The following is a 16364-nucleotide window of genomic DNA, read 5'->3' as shown; positions in this document are numbered from 1 at the left end:
CATAAGAAAAACTCATTTAGTAGGATTAAAATCATATAACAACGAATGCTAAGCATATATATTAAAATAGATAAATCATAATAACAAAAAATTTCAGAAAAGAATCACCTCCAAAGATATAAAGATCAGCTCTATGGTCTACAATGAGGACTTTAGCTGTGCCATCCCTATCAAAATCCCAAAGGATGATATAGTTTTGGAATGAAATGGATTGATAACCCATGCAATTAACCAAATGCTAACCTTGAGATTTATTGTTTAATTTTAAGTGCGGTCTTAAATGAATCGCCTCAGCCCCCTGTTGGTCAGATGAGTCTTCGATCTATTTCAATAGCATTTAGGTCACCTATAGTAATTCTATGAAAATTCTCCACAAATGATGGTTGGAGAACAAGTAGCTCTTTTGATACTTGATGCATATTTGGGCGGGATTGTGGATGACTGCGTAAACTTGCAAGTGCTATTCTCACAATAGAAACCAAATCCTTTGCAACCTTTTGGTCTGATGGAAAGGTGAGGCATGGGTCTAACATGTCCCTTAATTGAATCTTTTGGCCAACTAATGATGTTAAAGATGAGATGAGATCCCCCGGATGATTTCCCATAATTATTTTGAATGCCACTACTCCGAAACTATATACATCACATTTCTTAGTTAAAGCCATGGTGTATGCAAGCTCTGCAAGGCAAGAAAGAAAGGGGCTTAGTGAAAATGTATGAATAGGACAACAAATAAGTTTTAATAGAAACAAGAAACTGCAATATATTTTAAATGAATATCGTAGAGCAAGGTCTGGACTCATCAAGTATCAATTTTAAACTCAAATTTAGTTATGGAGGAGTGTTTCCTATGGGGGAGCCTGGCCACTGCGTGTGCACATACAAGGGCCAATGAGAGTGCGCAAGAAAGCATCAATAGTGCATCATTTTGTATTTCATGGGGATAGGGCTGTCATTTCACCCCCATGTGTCTAAGCGCATGGGCCATGCTCCCCCCATAGAAACCATTTTCCTTTAAGTTATTTACCTGCACCTCTTGGTATCCATGTGCCCTCTTTGTAATCATAAAACTTTTAACAAATCACTTTTCCAGAAAGAAAACTCTGTGAGGATGAAAGATCAAATGTAAATAAGAGACTTGGGATCTACCTCTCCACAAAATTTGGGGCCCATCCAATAGAGTATATGACTAAAAAAGGGTGGCTGATATAGAGATTCCCCTCTATGGCTTTGGAAGAAACTTGTGCCATTATTCCTCCATTACTATTGAGCATTGTGGCCTTATATATATATGCACTATGCCTGGTGAAGTATAACACTTCACTGTTTGCAACTTGGTAGGACATGGATTAGTCCATGTGAAGTTTATATGTTTTGCAAAGGTAAAACATTGTTCACATACAAATTAACATCAGTAGATAAATTTTGTTATGTGTCAAAATATGGTTCCGAATAGGAGTGGGAGACCCGAGGTCCTCTTATCCTCAAAAATTATGGCCCAACTGACATGCCATGTGGTTGAAGCGGGACTTGGGTCAAAAACTCCCTAGTAGGGCCACCTAGAAATTCTCGTATTTCTAGTCAGTGCTGAAAAATTCGTGGATATGTTTTCTATATGACCATCTACTCATATGATAACTTTATCCAATATGTCTTTACCGCATAAAATATAAAGTATAGCAAAATGATATATTAATTTTTAGCAAGCTGAGTTTAATGGTAGAAAATACAAAGTAAATATCAATTGCATGTTGGGCTAACATGGTAGAGATGGGACCTAAGAGTAGAGATTACCCAAGGATACTACTACCCATTCAATAGTCGTTTTGATCAAATTACTAACAACCCCCTCGCCCAAATAAATAAATAAATCTAGGGAGTTGGTTTTATGTTTGAGGATGGTTGTATATGCCCCTTGACAACCCTGACCAAATGTACTTTCATTTTCTGAATTAAGTAAATTCAGAAGGTAACCTAAGTTTATTTTGGGTTTGACGGGAGGGCTGGATATGGCACTCCAACCCCCCCCCCCTAAAATGTAATTTGAGGTCTACACTTGATTAACTTAGACTTCTAATACTTTGGCCATTATTTTTTTTTAATTTTTTTTTCGCAACTGTATGTTGCTTCTAATTCAATAGTAAAGCATAGGAGTGCTAGAGATACTTATTTTCTGTATAAGAATTTGGAAAACAAAATTGATTTATTACAAAATATACATGGGTAGCTTATGAAATATGGTAGGGATTCTTTTCTATTACAAATGAGTAGTTTCATTGTTCTATTTTGCTCCCTTCCCCCCCCCCCCCCCCCCCCTTCTCTCTTACGGTCCTGATATTTCTTTAGTTTGCAAAAAGTTTTTTCCAATTTTATTTAGGAACACCTAGAAATTCAAGGATATTTAAGAAATTTATGATATCCTTTAGTTTTCTTTTTGAATTACTCAATTAAATTAAATATTTTGTACTCATCCTAATTTATGTAATGCATTAACTTAAGTAAAAAAGAATCTAGAGGATATTAACTGATCAAAAATTTAATAATTTCTAATGTAACATATAAATACCATAACAATAGGACATGGTAACATTCATCTTGTTATTCTAAAATAATTGTAATTAAAAGAAACTAATATATTTTTTTTTTTAATCAAAGTTTTGGTGATTGTGAACTAAATCTTTCAAAGTTCAAACATTATATTTCTCAAACTATAATAATTGTGCTCCACTTGGACTTGAAGGTATGAGATACAAAACACTTTATCTTTCCTTTTTTCAATACTAAGACGAAATTACTTCGATGGCCCAATTCAGCGAAAATCCAAGGTCTTAAATACTATAGTAAAGATAAAGAAACCTAAAACTACAACAACAAGAATAAAATATATAGCATTAAAATTTTTAAATACCTGGAGCAATATATCCATGAGTTCCTTTAAGTGACGTCCGATTAGATGAGTCTGGCTTTAATAATCTTGCAATGCCAAAATCGGATACATGAGCCTCAAGTTCCAAGTCCAGTAATATATTTTTGCTTGAAATATCCTGATGAATTATTGGTGGAATGCAATCATGATGCAAGTAAGACAAAGCATTGGCCACACTTTTGATGGCATTTACTCTTTTCAGCCAATCAAACTTCATAGCCTCTGCTTGATTGCTTAAGATACGTGCTATGCTTCCCTTTTCCATATACTCAAAAACAAGAAATATGCATCGTGGATGAGAGCAGAATCCATAAAGTTTGACAATGTTTCGATGCCTTATTTTTGTTAATATACGTATCTCATTCCCAAAGCTTTCATCATTAACTATAATTGTCTCACCCTCCAACGGATGGAACTTCTTCAAAGCTACAACATGGCCAGTAGGTAGCACTGCTTTGTAAACACTCCCATAAGTTCCAATTCCAATGCAATATTTGGAATCAAAATTCTCTGTTATTTGAATAATATCCTCGTAAGCAATATGGCCATCGAAATTCCATGTTGAAAATATATTGCCATGATTTCTTGTTGTTGCTTCTATATTTCCTTGTTTTGCTTTTTTCCGCAAGAGGTAGAAAACACCGATAATTGCAAGTGCTAAGAATACAATTCCTATCAAAGAAGCAATGATGGATATGACAACCTTATAGCCCTTTTTCTTCGATCCCTTGCTTCTATGAGATTGATTGCAGGGAAGTAGATTTTGAAGGTCACCACATAACCCTTTATTGTTTCTAAATGCTTGTGGTGAAGCATTTCTGAAAACTTTGTTGTTAGGAACAACACCCTCCAACTCATTGTAGGACAAATCAAGAGATACTAAGCTAGCCATCTCTTCGAGAGAAGAAGGTATTGAGCCTATGATCATATTATGGGATAGATTCAAGATTTCCAGCATCACCAACTTTGCAAGCTCAGGTGGTATCGGTCCACTAATTGAGTTATGACTAAGGTCCAATTGAATTTGTAAGGAGACTAGATCACCAATTTGAGATGGAATGCTCCCATTCAATGAATTCCAGCTCAAATCTAATGAAGACAATTTGGAGCATTGACCAAGTTGAGACGGGATTGATCCAGTTAACTTGTTTTCCGAGAGGTCAAGAAACTCCAAATTGATTAATTTATCCATTCCAATTGGTACATGCCCTGAAATATTGTTGCCACTTATATTCAAGTGGAACAAATTAGATAAGCTACCAAATTCCTTTGGAATCTCCCCAACAAGTTTGTTGAAAGAAAGGTCAAGTAGTCCAAGTCATGTTAGCTGACCAATCTCAGGTGGTATCTTCCCACTAATATTATTTCCAGAAATCTTCAGAACGGACAAATTCTTACATTTTCCCCAATTTGGTGATAGCTCTCCATATAGTCTGTTGTAACTCATATCAATGTAATAAAGATGCGGATATACACCAAAACTATCAGTTATATTTCCTACTAATAGGTTTTTTTCAAGTCTAACTCTCATTAAACTTGTGCAATTTCTGAAGTCAGGAATAGGACCCGTAATACTATTGTTTTGAACCACTAATCTTTGAAGTGATCGTCCTTGGCATATTTGTTGCGGTAATCTTCCAGATAAGAGGTTGTTGCACAACTGGAATTTTACAATGGATGCTTGGCTACCAAAGTCTTGAGGTATGGCACCAGATAATTGATTCGAATTCAAAGAGAGGGACTCTAGTCTAGTTAAATTAGACAGAGAATGAAGGATTGGACCACTGAGGTTGTTTTCAGATAGCTCCAATTCAATCAGATTTTTCATATCTACGATTTCAGGAGGCATTGGACCAGATAATTGATTCGAATGCAAAGAGAGGGTCTCTAGTCTAATTAAATTAGACAGAGAATGAGGGATTGGACCACTGAGGTTGTTTTCAGATAGCTCCAAGTCAATCAGATTTTTCATATCTCCGATTTCAGAAGGCACAAGACCAGATAATTGATTCGAATACAAATAGAGTGTCTCTAGTCTAGTTAAATTAGACAAAGAATGAGGGATTGGACCGCGGAATTTGTTTTGTTGTAGTGCCAATTGAACCAAAATTTTCATATCTCCAATTTCTAGAGGCACCAGACTAGATAATTGATTGTCAAACAGATAGAGGGTCTCTAGTCTAGTTAGATTAGAGAGAGAATGAGGGATTGGACCACTAAGGCTGTTATGAGATAGCTCCAAGTCAATCAGATTTTTCATATCTCCAATTTTAGAAGGCACAAGACCAGATAATTGATTTTCAAACAAATAGAGGGTCTCCAGTCTAGTTAAATTAGACAGAGAATGAGGGATTGGACCACTAAGGTTGTTATGAGATAGCTCCAAGTCAATCAGATTTTTCATATCTCCGATTTCTGAAGGCATTGGACCAGATAATTGATTGTCAAACAGATAGAGGCTCTCTAGTCTACTTAAATTAGACAGAGAATGAGGGATTGGACCACTGAGCTTGTTTGCATCTAGGTCCAACGTAACCAAATTTTCTAGATTTCCCATTGCGTAAGGTATTGGACCACTGAGTTCATTGGTATGCAAGTATAGAAAGTGAAGGTCGCTTATATTAGCTAGGACATGGGGGATCATACCAGTGAATTTATTCGAACCTATTGCTAACTCAACCAGATTTTTCATATTCCCTATTTCTAAAGGAATTGTGCCACTGATTTCATTGCCATAGAGGTCTAAGAAGTGCAGGCTGCTTAAATTACTCAAGGGAGGCAGAACGCCGGAAAGATTATTATTGGAGAGATCAAGGTTGGTGAGTTTGGAGAGGCTACCAATTTGATCTGGTATGGCTCCTGTGAGTCCTTTGCCACTGAGATTGAGACTGAAGAGATTGGGAAAGGAAGAGAAGGTGAAGTTGTGAAGCGTACCTTGCAGCTCCAGTCCTGGAAGGCTAATCTCAACCATGCTGGTTCGGGCTTTGTTACAAGTTATACCAAACCAGTTGCAGCAGGGGATTGGTGCTGAGGATGACAATGTAAGCTTCCAACAACGGAGAGCAGGGACAGAGTAGTTTTGGAGAGTGGCTTTCCATTTGAGTAGAGCCTCTGTTTCACTTGATGACGACTGAGAGGAAGAGACCCCTAATCCACTACCAAACGCAGAGGAAGTACTGAGGAATAAGATGATAACGCAAAGATAGAAAAACGACATTAATGGAGTCGGATAAGTACTGAGAGAAGAACGGGTGGATGAGTAGTAAGCCATGGGAGAATTTAAGTCCAGTGAATCAACCATACATACATACCATTATGTTGTCATCTTGATTGCTAATTTATACATACGGGTGGTGATATCTAGTTTTTTGAATTCCAATTAAATAAATAAATATAATAAGGTTCTTGACGCACGAAGTCAACAAAATGATTTCTTCCACAATTCAACTCTTTAATTTGTTGCGTGAAAGAAACGTAACTACAAGTCAAACGAAGGTGTGGAAGTGTTGGTTCTCTCTCACAGTGAATGCTCTTTTGAAAAAGAAGATCTGATACTACATGGTTCCATTCAGAAGAACTATTAGATTGGGTCAGATGAAAAAATGATGATGGACGAGTTGCAATCATCCACCTGGAAAGAAACCCATTGGTTCGAAATGGTTCTATTGAGTGTTATGAGGCATGGAACTTAAAAAAAACAATATGGTGGGAAGAACTATTAAACAATATGGTTTGTTGCCAAGGGTACACCCAAATTGAAGTGGTGGACTACCATGATACTTTTGCACCTATGGCCAAGTTTATCGGTGTTTGTGTTCTTCTTGCCTTGGCAAGTGTTAAGGGATTGCTGCTTCACCAAATGGATGTCAATAATGAACTTTTACCTGGATATCACAAAAAGGGGGAAGACATTTATCTGTCGTCTGAACAAGTCCTTATATGACCTTAAGCAGCCATCTCACCAATGGTATTCCAAGCTTTCCACAGCTCTGTGTGCTTTTGGTTTTCGGCGTTCTCATGCAGATCATTCACTTTTCATATTAAACTGGAGTTCTGCACTGTTTTCATCCTCTTATATGTTGATAATGTGATTGTCACTGTGTCTGATCTCTCTCGCATCTATGATGTTCAACGCACGCTTCATCATCAGTTTCATATCAAGGATCTCGGTCACTAAAATATTTTTTGGGAATCAAAGTTGCTCAGTCCCAAAAGGACTTTCACTTTTGTCAGCATAAAGATGTGCTCGACATCTTAAATGATTGTGGTTACACTGTTGACAGGCCTGATGTCGCTCCCATGGAGCTCAATTTGAAGCTATCTAATGACATGGGAGGTGTTCTATAGGATGCTTCTCTTTATCAGCTTTTGGTGGGCCAATTGATCTATCTTATAGTGAAACACCCTTATATTGTTCATGCCGTCATCATTTTGAGCCAATTTATGCACCAGCCACAGTAACCCCACATGGATGCAGCCCACCGCTTATTTCACTACCTTAAGTAGACTTTGGGCCAAGGGCTTTATTATCTAGCCAATGCAACCTTGGAGTTTTCGGGCTTATTGTGGCTCAAAAATGGCTAGTTTCCCATGACTTGCCGGTCAACGATGGGTTATTGTTCATACTGGGTTCTAGTCTTATCTCTTGGAAGACAAAGAAGCAATATACACTTTCCCATTCTTTTGCCGAGGCCAAATATCGTGCCATAGCCATTGCTACTTGGGAACTGGTATAGTTGACAACTTTATTGTGTGACATTAGCTTGGCCTATCCAACACCGATTCCTTTGTACTGTAATAACAAGGCCGCCCTCCATATTGTTTCCAACCCTATTTTTCATAGGAACGAAATACATCGAGATCGATTGCCATCTCGTTCATAAAAAATAGCAGCAAGGGTTAATTCAGCCATCCAAGATTGCGTCTCGCCTCTAGCTAGCCAACGTCTTTACAAAGGCACTCAATCAAGATCAATTTCGGTTTCTAACGCCCAAGTTGGGTGTTTGGGATCTCCACGCACCAACTTGAGGGGTAGTCTTATCATCATTATCTTTCCACCTCATCCTTCTTATCTCCACCTGAACTTTCCATCAATATAAACTCTCAATATGTATCTCCCATATACGAAGGAAACATATTGGGAATGATAAATGTAATGGTTGTATATATTCTCCTATTGGGATTGACAATTCAAATGAACAATTCATTTTGGATTCCTCAAGTTAATAAACCTTGATCAATCTTCAATCTTGATTGATCTAATCATCCTGATACATGGGTATGGTCCAAGGGTAAAAACATAATAAAAAATTGATTTTTATTAAAAATTAAAATTGGGATAAATCTATTCGATATGGTTTGATTCAGGATGATCCATATCCGCTTAGAGTACTTCTGAAATTCCCTAAATGTTTATGTTTTACCACAACTTCATCTATTTGCGTTTTCACGTTCTACCACCCTAATCATAGCATATGAATAAAATAAAAAGTCTGAATGATTTGTTAATCACATGGTCACACCCGTGCTAGAGTTCTCCCTTTCTCTCTATTTCTTTTGGACTTTGTCCACCACACGCATAGAATATTGAGAGGTTTTGAAAATTGTCAAGTCCATACTTGAACAGGTATGATGAAGCTCCACATTTGCGCACCTCAGTTTCCTTCTCCTCATTGACATAATTCGAAATATGCCCCATAGTTAGCATTCATTCAAGTACCAATGATACACTAACTTAATGTATTGGAGGATAGTTCCATTCAATTTTAAATTTTATATTAAAGACTATGTGCCATATTTTACTTGCAACTAGGTTTTTGTAGACATATTTTCCAAGACCGAGTTTTTCCTCACCCATGGCTATCAGTATTATGGCATTGTATTGGTCCAAGAGGATGATCAGTCACACTATGACTAAGACATGGCCCAGACTCCTATGGAAGGCAGCAGTGGCGAATTTTTCGCAATGAGCGAAAGCCTGATAGAGCAATGCCGCGTGAAGGAAGAAGGCCCACGGATTGTAAACTTCTTTTCCCAATGAAGGGTCTTCTTGAGTATGCCTTTTATTTGATAGGTAACATGGATGAAACTACCGCGAAGGCTATGAACTTAGAAGTGGAGGGCAATTTGAAGAAATGATTAGGTATGGGATTATATTATTGTTATTAATTTTATTTTTTTCCAAAGAGTCAGCAAGGAATATTGTTAGGTATAAACCCTTGCTATGGGTATTTTGACAAGTTAAAAGTCAACAGTCAGTGGGAGTGTAATGTGATGATGACCAAGAGACCAAGTGGATACTTTACCAGTGGAGGAGGCCACCTTTGTGCTTCACTGGTTTGGAGTCTCGGAATTATGAACTATATGAAAGACTACAATATTAGGTCAATAATGCAGTACCAGTTGGCAGAGTCAATGGAAACACAAGAAATCGATTCGCTTTGATTTTTTAACTTAGAAATTAGAGAGAGACAATGTATAAGCTAAAGACTTTGACTTTTGACTTCGACTTTGATTATAACTTGAATGATTGAATTATCCAGTCACTTCTAACTTGCAAGTGGTGGAAAAACAGGGAGGATAACATTCAGGAAATCAATAGGAAGTAGTGGGAAAATAGAGAAATTTTACAACTTACAGTCTCAGTTCAAATCTTATCCATGGGGTGGGATCCCAATTTGAACCTGATCTTGGAACCTCTACACCCTTTACCCTAGCCATGAAGTTCATTTTTCTTGGGAAAATCTAATTGTTATGACAGCATTAAACTTGAACATGGTTGGGCAACTAGGACTTAAGCTGTAGGAGGCTTAGAGTTTCATAAATTTACAAGATTGCAGTTTCACTGTTTGGAAATATATTGGCCACTATCAATTCAAGCTTGACTCCTTTGTTTTCACAGTGGAGATGCTGGTTTTGGAAGAGTGATCTATGCAAGTATAAAGTTTATCTATATTTTGGATGCGCCAACAAGAAGAGCTTGGAGATGCTACAAATTTTAAGGTAGTGTGAAAAGGGTATCATTCACATGGGATAAAAATGAAAAGAGTTTCAGTATGTGCCTCACATCTCATTATTTGAGAGGTCGCATGCTGGAATTTGCAGTCCGATGTCATGTGCTTCTTTTTTCTTAATTATATTATAGAAGATAACGCCCTAAATAGTATGGAGCTCCACACTTGAACACGATGTTTCCTTCTCCATATTGACATAATACTAAATATGCCCCAAATCTAAAACCGAATACCAATTATACCTTTAATTTTATGTATCATAGCTATCAGTATTTAATGGCACTGCATTAGGGAGCATCAAAATCATCTACTGTGAGGCTGTGAGGTGTAGTGAGCAACCAACGGCTGAGGTGCATGGTCGAACCCTCCCAGCCGTTGAATGCTAATTGCATCTCACCGCTCATTGCAAACAATTTGGACTCTATTATGGGGCCCATTTGTTTAGAAGAGTTTTGATGGGGTGGGATTATGGTACAAATTTTTTCCAATCCCATGTAAACGTGTAACGTTTGGTTGAGTGGGATAGTAATTTGTCCATACAACCTTGGGAAATGAGCTTTCTTTGTCTGTTGATGTAGCCTTCACCCCACCCCCTCCCAAAGTCCTACCAAATTGGTGAGACTTTGTGGAGCGGTAAAGTCTCTCTCTCACTCTCTCTCCGTCGGCTTCTTCTTTTCTTCTTCTCCAACCCTTTATGAGCCAAAGCTTGAGGCTGTGACCGGCCGGTTCTAGTATGCAAAGATCGATATAAGTCCATATAGAATCCCTGAAGAAACCAGTAATTTAAAGGCCGAAACATCGAGATAGCTCACTGAGCTCAGAAACCCTAGGCATCAAAATGGAAATCCGGAAGGGAAATCAAATCGAATAAAGATAAACATAGATATCACAGCTTCGGTGAAACCCGAGTATCCAACGATCGATCGAAATCCTCCGTTCATGAAGACGGTAGCCAATTTCAACACCCTTGATTACCTTCGCTTTGTTACCATCACTGGAGTCTCCATCACTATCGGCTACCTATCTGGAATCAAACCCAACATTAGAGGCCCTTCAATGGTCACTGGAGGTCTGATTGGTCTCATGGGTGGCTTCATGTATGCGTACCACAACTCTGCCTGGAGGCTCATGGGTTTCTTCCCAAACGACCATGCGGTAACAAATTTAGGATCCTTAATTTGATTTTGGACCAACGAAAAAGAGAATGAACATTTTTGGGTTTCATTTTGTCAAATGATCAATTCTCCGTTCAAAGAATTAAAATTCGTTCTGAAATCAAAACGGCGACGACGGAAATAACATTGAATTTTGTCGGTTTGGAGTTTGGACTTCCAAGTCCAAGCCTTGGTGGCAACCTTCCATTTCATAACCATCTTCTTCTTCTTCTTCGTTTCTTTTCTCTCTCTCTCTCTCTCTCTCTCTCTCACAGCTTCCACCCGCCCAACCAAACATGATGGGGTGGGATGCTACAGTAATTTTACTACATTTTTATTTTCTTGTTTTTAACCTTATTAATATGTGGATCCCATTTTGACAACACTCCCACCCTCAATTCCCTCTAAACAAACGGGTCCTTAGTGAAAAGTAGCTTCCACTATGTCAATACTGAATAGTAATGTAATGTAATGATGACCAAGGAACCAATCAAGTACACACTTAAACAGTGGAGGGAAGGAATGTCAATCAGTGAGAAACTTTCTTCCTTTGCGCCATAATGAGTGGAGGCCACCTTCGTGCTTCAGCACTAATAGAGTAGGAAAATTGACGAGACACCGCCCATGATGTAGACAATTAGAGTCTCGAAACTATGTGAAAGACTTTAATTACAATATGAGTAGGAAAATTGGTCAATAAAGCATTGCAAGTTGGCAGAGTCGATGGAAACAACATAAGTAATCAAATTGCTATGATTATTAACTTAGAAAAAATTAATGAGAGGGGAAAAAAAAGTATAAGCTAAAGAATTTGGTGCGTAATGTATTAATTACAAGTTGGAATAATCAATGAAATTAGAACAATTGCAATGTGGATGATTTTGACTTTGACTTTAACTTTGACTTTGAGATCTAAGTGACTTTGGTCCTCATTTGCCTATATCAATTGGAAACATCTTTTCATTCTTGAATTTTTATTTTTTTATTTTATTTTTTGCTAACAATGGGTATTCAAGCCTTCGGCTTGACTAGTCCTACGGGTCCTTACTGACCCCACAACCGTATGAATCGTATCTTATCGGAATTGAATGAGAATCATTCAACTTTCACCAAAAGTAATGAAAAATCACTAAACACTCCTATATAAGTGACTCCAAGAAAATACGAAGAATTGAACTTAAAATTACATACTTCTTAAGGCAAAGGTCCTATCCTTAGGATTGCCCATTCCTAACAGCATAAATTGGTCTTTAAGAAATCAAATATGTGGGCCATTCTTGAAAACTTAGGACAATTTTTAGAGTTTGTTATCTTTAAATCTCTGAAAGTTGGTATATCTGAAGTAACCTACTTTGAGATTCTGCTTAGTATTTCATCTTAAAATTCCTTGGGTCACTTGAGCCCATTGTTCCAAAAATCCAAATCGGTTTGATTAAATAGACTAATTCGGATCGAAATTGCATCAATCGATTTGATTTTTTTATTCCTATTTTCATAACCTCGCTTAAATCCTTCTAATAAAATAAACTGGTGAGGGAAAATACCTTCCCGAAACCAACTTCAAACACTCAATGAATCATCCATTTGTGGGTATCCACCACTTTCAGATTGAGTGCCTAGGTGATGAAACTCCCATGACAATTGTGAAAATTGAAATATGTACTATGGTTTTACAGTGGTGGCGCGTGGTAGTGGGCCTTGTAGTGGGATTTGGAGGAGTTTGTGGTTGTGTAATGATTCCATATTGGACTCTTAGTTTTATAATAATTAAATCTTTTATTTTATTAAAAAACATTGATGGTATTTTATTTATATTCTTATTTTTTCTCTTTTTTTCTTAATAATCATCAGGAAAATTTACAGTGCCACCCGCACCACCCCTAGAGAATGTCACTATTAGAGAAACATCCCCTGTCTAATTTCAAAATATGTTCACACCTCCTATCGTCAGTCTTTGTTAAGTGAGGCTTTAAGATGATGGTTTTATCCTTTTGACTAAAACGCACATAACTCCATCCTATTTTACACTAACCCCTCAGTACCATTTGCCTCCACCGTGTGTTTGAGAGAAGCAAAACCCTTCTCATCCTCTTCCCTTCTCCATCCCTGCACTTATCAAGAAAAAAACATAGAAAAATTAATAGTGGCAAATGGTACTGAACACTTAGACCACCTATGAAGTTTGAAATTACAACCGCACCCTATGCTGTTAACTCTGTTAGAAGTTCATGTTAAATGACTCTTTTACCTCCTTCCCCTTTCAATTCCCAACCGTAAGATATTCTCATATGGGCATAACCTTACGGATCGAAATCGTCTGTGGCATGTGTATTTAACGGAGGTTGGTAGAGAAAACCTCAAATGGAAAAAAAATCATCTGCAATTCGGATCTGTTACAATTCCGTGAAATACCACCTTCAGGGGGTGACATGTGGCTGATACCAATGCAACGGTCTAGATCTGATTTAAATGACTCTTCACTGATTTAAGGTTTTATTAGTTGTACTAGATCTGGACCGTTGCATTGGTATCAGCCACGTGTCATCCTCTGAAAGTGTTATTTTATGGAATTGTACCAGATCCGAATTGCAGACGATTTTAACTAAGGGTGTTAATCGGTTCGATTTTGGTTTAAGTGGTGCGGATCGATTCGGTTCACATTTATTTGACTAAAACCATAACCGCATATTTACTAAACGGTTCCACTTTCTGAAACCGTGACTATTTAGTAAACGAATTCGGTTTCCATGGTTTCTAAACGGTGTCAGTTTCACGGTTTTAAACTGTTTTGGTTTTGGTTTATTCCATACGGTTTGCAAAACAGTTCACAATCGGTTCATTATAACTTGCAACCATCTCTAAATTGAAAATTATAATCTTATCAAAAAATAATTGGCAACTACAAATAAGAGATTCTATATTAACGTTGGTATGCCTTAATTTGATAATCTAGTGTTATTTCTTTGCATGGTCATTCTCAAACATTTAGAACTAATATCATACAATATCAAAATCCAGCATTCTACAGCATAAAATATTAAAATGACAGGTGGTTCAGCCAAAACACCACATTTATGATAACATAATAATATTGTAACATATATGGATTACAAGTTCATGATCTAAAGCCTAAACTTGAACTGAATTGTAATAAATCATACTAAAGCAGGATAGACACTTAATTTAATTGTTAATTGTTATACGGATTACTGCCCCTTCTTTATTTAATTGTTATACGGATTAATCGGATCGATTTGAACGGTTTAAACGGTTTCAATTCAGTTTGAAACCAACGGGTTCCGCGGTTAAAATCGACCTGATCCGTTTAACTAATCGGCTTGAAACTTGAAATCATAACCACACCATTTATTAAATGGTTTTGTGATTTCTATGTAAATGGATCTATTCTGTTTCGATTAACGGTTTCGATAACAAATTCACATCCTTAATTTTAACCCCCTCAGATGCCAATACGTGTCCTATGACACGTGGGCAGTCAGACCTGGGAGACAGTATCTTTATGCTCACCCCTTTCCCCTTCTTCTGCTTCTTCTTCTTCTTCTTCTTGTTGCTCTCCTCTTCTCTGCTATCTGTTTCAAATGTGAGAAAAGCATGGCCAAGATTTGCACTGGAGTGAACTTCTGAGTCTCTTCCATATATTGCGAAGGATCAGAATTCCACCATCAGCAACCTCTGAAGTCTCGAAGGGGAAGAAACGAAGTTCATTCAGGTTGCCTGAAGTTCAAACTAATCAACCTCTTCAGCTGAGAGATTTGTAGATTTTGGATTCATGGTTGCAGAAGCCCAGGAACCGTTGCTTCTCACCAAATGAGACAACAAACGGTGTTTCACGATTCGGTTCCTCATTCAGCAAAACATCAATGCCCCGCTGCTTCGCTGCTGCAATAATGCACTTATCGTTTCAGGAAAGAAAGCTCATTGCATCGACAATGAAAAATTCAATCAATCACATAAATTCATAACAGATAATACCGAATTCATCAACTAAAACAACGGTCAAACAGCCAAACGCAATATCAATTGGATGGCAGAGGAAGGAGGGAGAAGAAGAAGAAGAGTGGGAAAGGGATAAGCAGAAAAGTACCCTCTCCCAGATCTGACTGTCCATATCGATATTCTATTGTTTATGACATTATGAGGATAAAAGAATCCCACACCAAAATTTCTTCAATGATGATGGCTTTTACTATTTTCCCAGACTTGTTCAGAGGAATGTGCAGGCAATTGATGGTAAAGAATCCATTACAGAAGGAATTAAAACTTTGGCAGGCCATTTCTACAAGTAATCTTTGAAAAAAAAAACCTAATCAACTGCAGCAAAAGTCTACCAAATACACTACAGCAACATGAGATAACGATCAATAAAAAACAGAGCACGATTACAAGAAACCAAGATTCAATCCCATTTCTTGACAACTACAGAAAAATCAATCGAAAATTGATAAAAAACAGAGGAACTCTAAAAGAAAGCAAGATTCAGTCCCATTCATTGACAACCCTTTTCCATTACAACACATTTTAATCAATCAAACAGCTGAAACCACCTTAACAGAAAAACCCAAAATCAGAAAAAGAGAAGTAAGTTACCGAAGCCATCACATTGAATGAATTTTGATCCATGCCGCAGAAGATTTCGATCCCATGGTTGCTGCAGGGGTTTCGGACATGTAGGAAGCAATTCTGCAACTACCCATTTACATATTAACTGACGCCATGAATGGGTCGGTTGTAAGCTCCACAACAGAAACAACCCAGAAAGCGGGATGGAACTAGAACTGATTTTACAGAAGCGGCGATGGATGCAGAACGGGTTTGTTCTTTTCAACTCACACACACACATAACCATCGTATACCCATAAGCAAATTGTTTCACTTCAAGATTTGGTGGGAGGAAGAACAGATGGAGAAGACGACAATAATTTGAGGGCAAATTCGTCATCTCCTATATACTAAGGGTATTTTGGATTTTATGGAGAAATTGTAATACACTTAACAGCTATGATACGGTGGATGCTTCTCAGCAGGAAGTTCCTTTGGCGAGGGTGTCGCAGGGTTCTGTGAGAATGTCATCGCGCACAAAGAGAACGAGACTGATTCAAGGATCCAGTCGGGGTGGCCTGACGAGCAGGGGTGGAGGGATTTCTTCCTCTGGGCATGGTCCGGCCCCTACCTCAACAATTAGTAGAAGGGAGATTGCTGTGATGGGAGTGCAGGCAGTAGATAGAGCTGTTTTGATGGGTGAGCAGGATA

At 37.7% G+C, this 16364-nt stretch overlaps 2 protein-coding genes across 2 annotated transcripts; both read right to left on the bottom strand.

Moving 5' to 3' along the window:
• Positions 1-305: 305 nt before the first annotated feature.
• On the bottom strand, positions 306-4118 carry LOC122060761 (MDIS1-interacting receptor like kinase 2-like). Its single transcript, XM_042623862.1, has 2 exons — positions 2909-4118; positions 306-679 (listed from the first exon to the last, which is right to left on the bottom strand). The coding sequence occupies exons 1-2, from the start codon at positions 4116-4118 to the stop codon at positions 306-308; spliced, it is 1584 nt and encodes a 527-aa protein (XP_042479796.1).
• A 126-nt stretch (positions 4119-4244) lies between these two features.
• LOC122060760 (probable leucine-rich repeat receptor-like protein kinase At1g35710) lies at positions 4245-6143 on the bottom strand. Its single transcript, XM_042623861.1, has one exon. It carries the CDS (start codon positions 6141-6143, stop codon positions 4245-4247), a length of 1899 nt encoding a protein of 632 aa, XP_042479795.1.
• Between the last annotated feature and the right edge of the window lie 10221 nt (positions 6144-16364).

Source organism: Macadamia integrifolia, chromosome 14 (assembly GCF_013358625.1).
Source record: "Macadamia integrifolia cultivar HAES 741 chromosome 14, SCU_Mint_v3, whole genome shotgun sequence".
Classification (NCBI taxonomy): Eukaryota; Viridiplantae; Streptophyta; class Magnoliopsida; order Proteales; family Proteaceae; genus Macadamia; species Macadamia integrifolia.
Note: the sequence above shows the minus strand (reverse complement) of the source record. Positions and strands in the feature narration are given on the sequence as shown.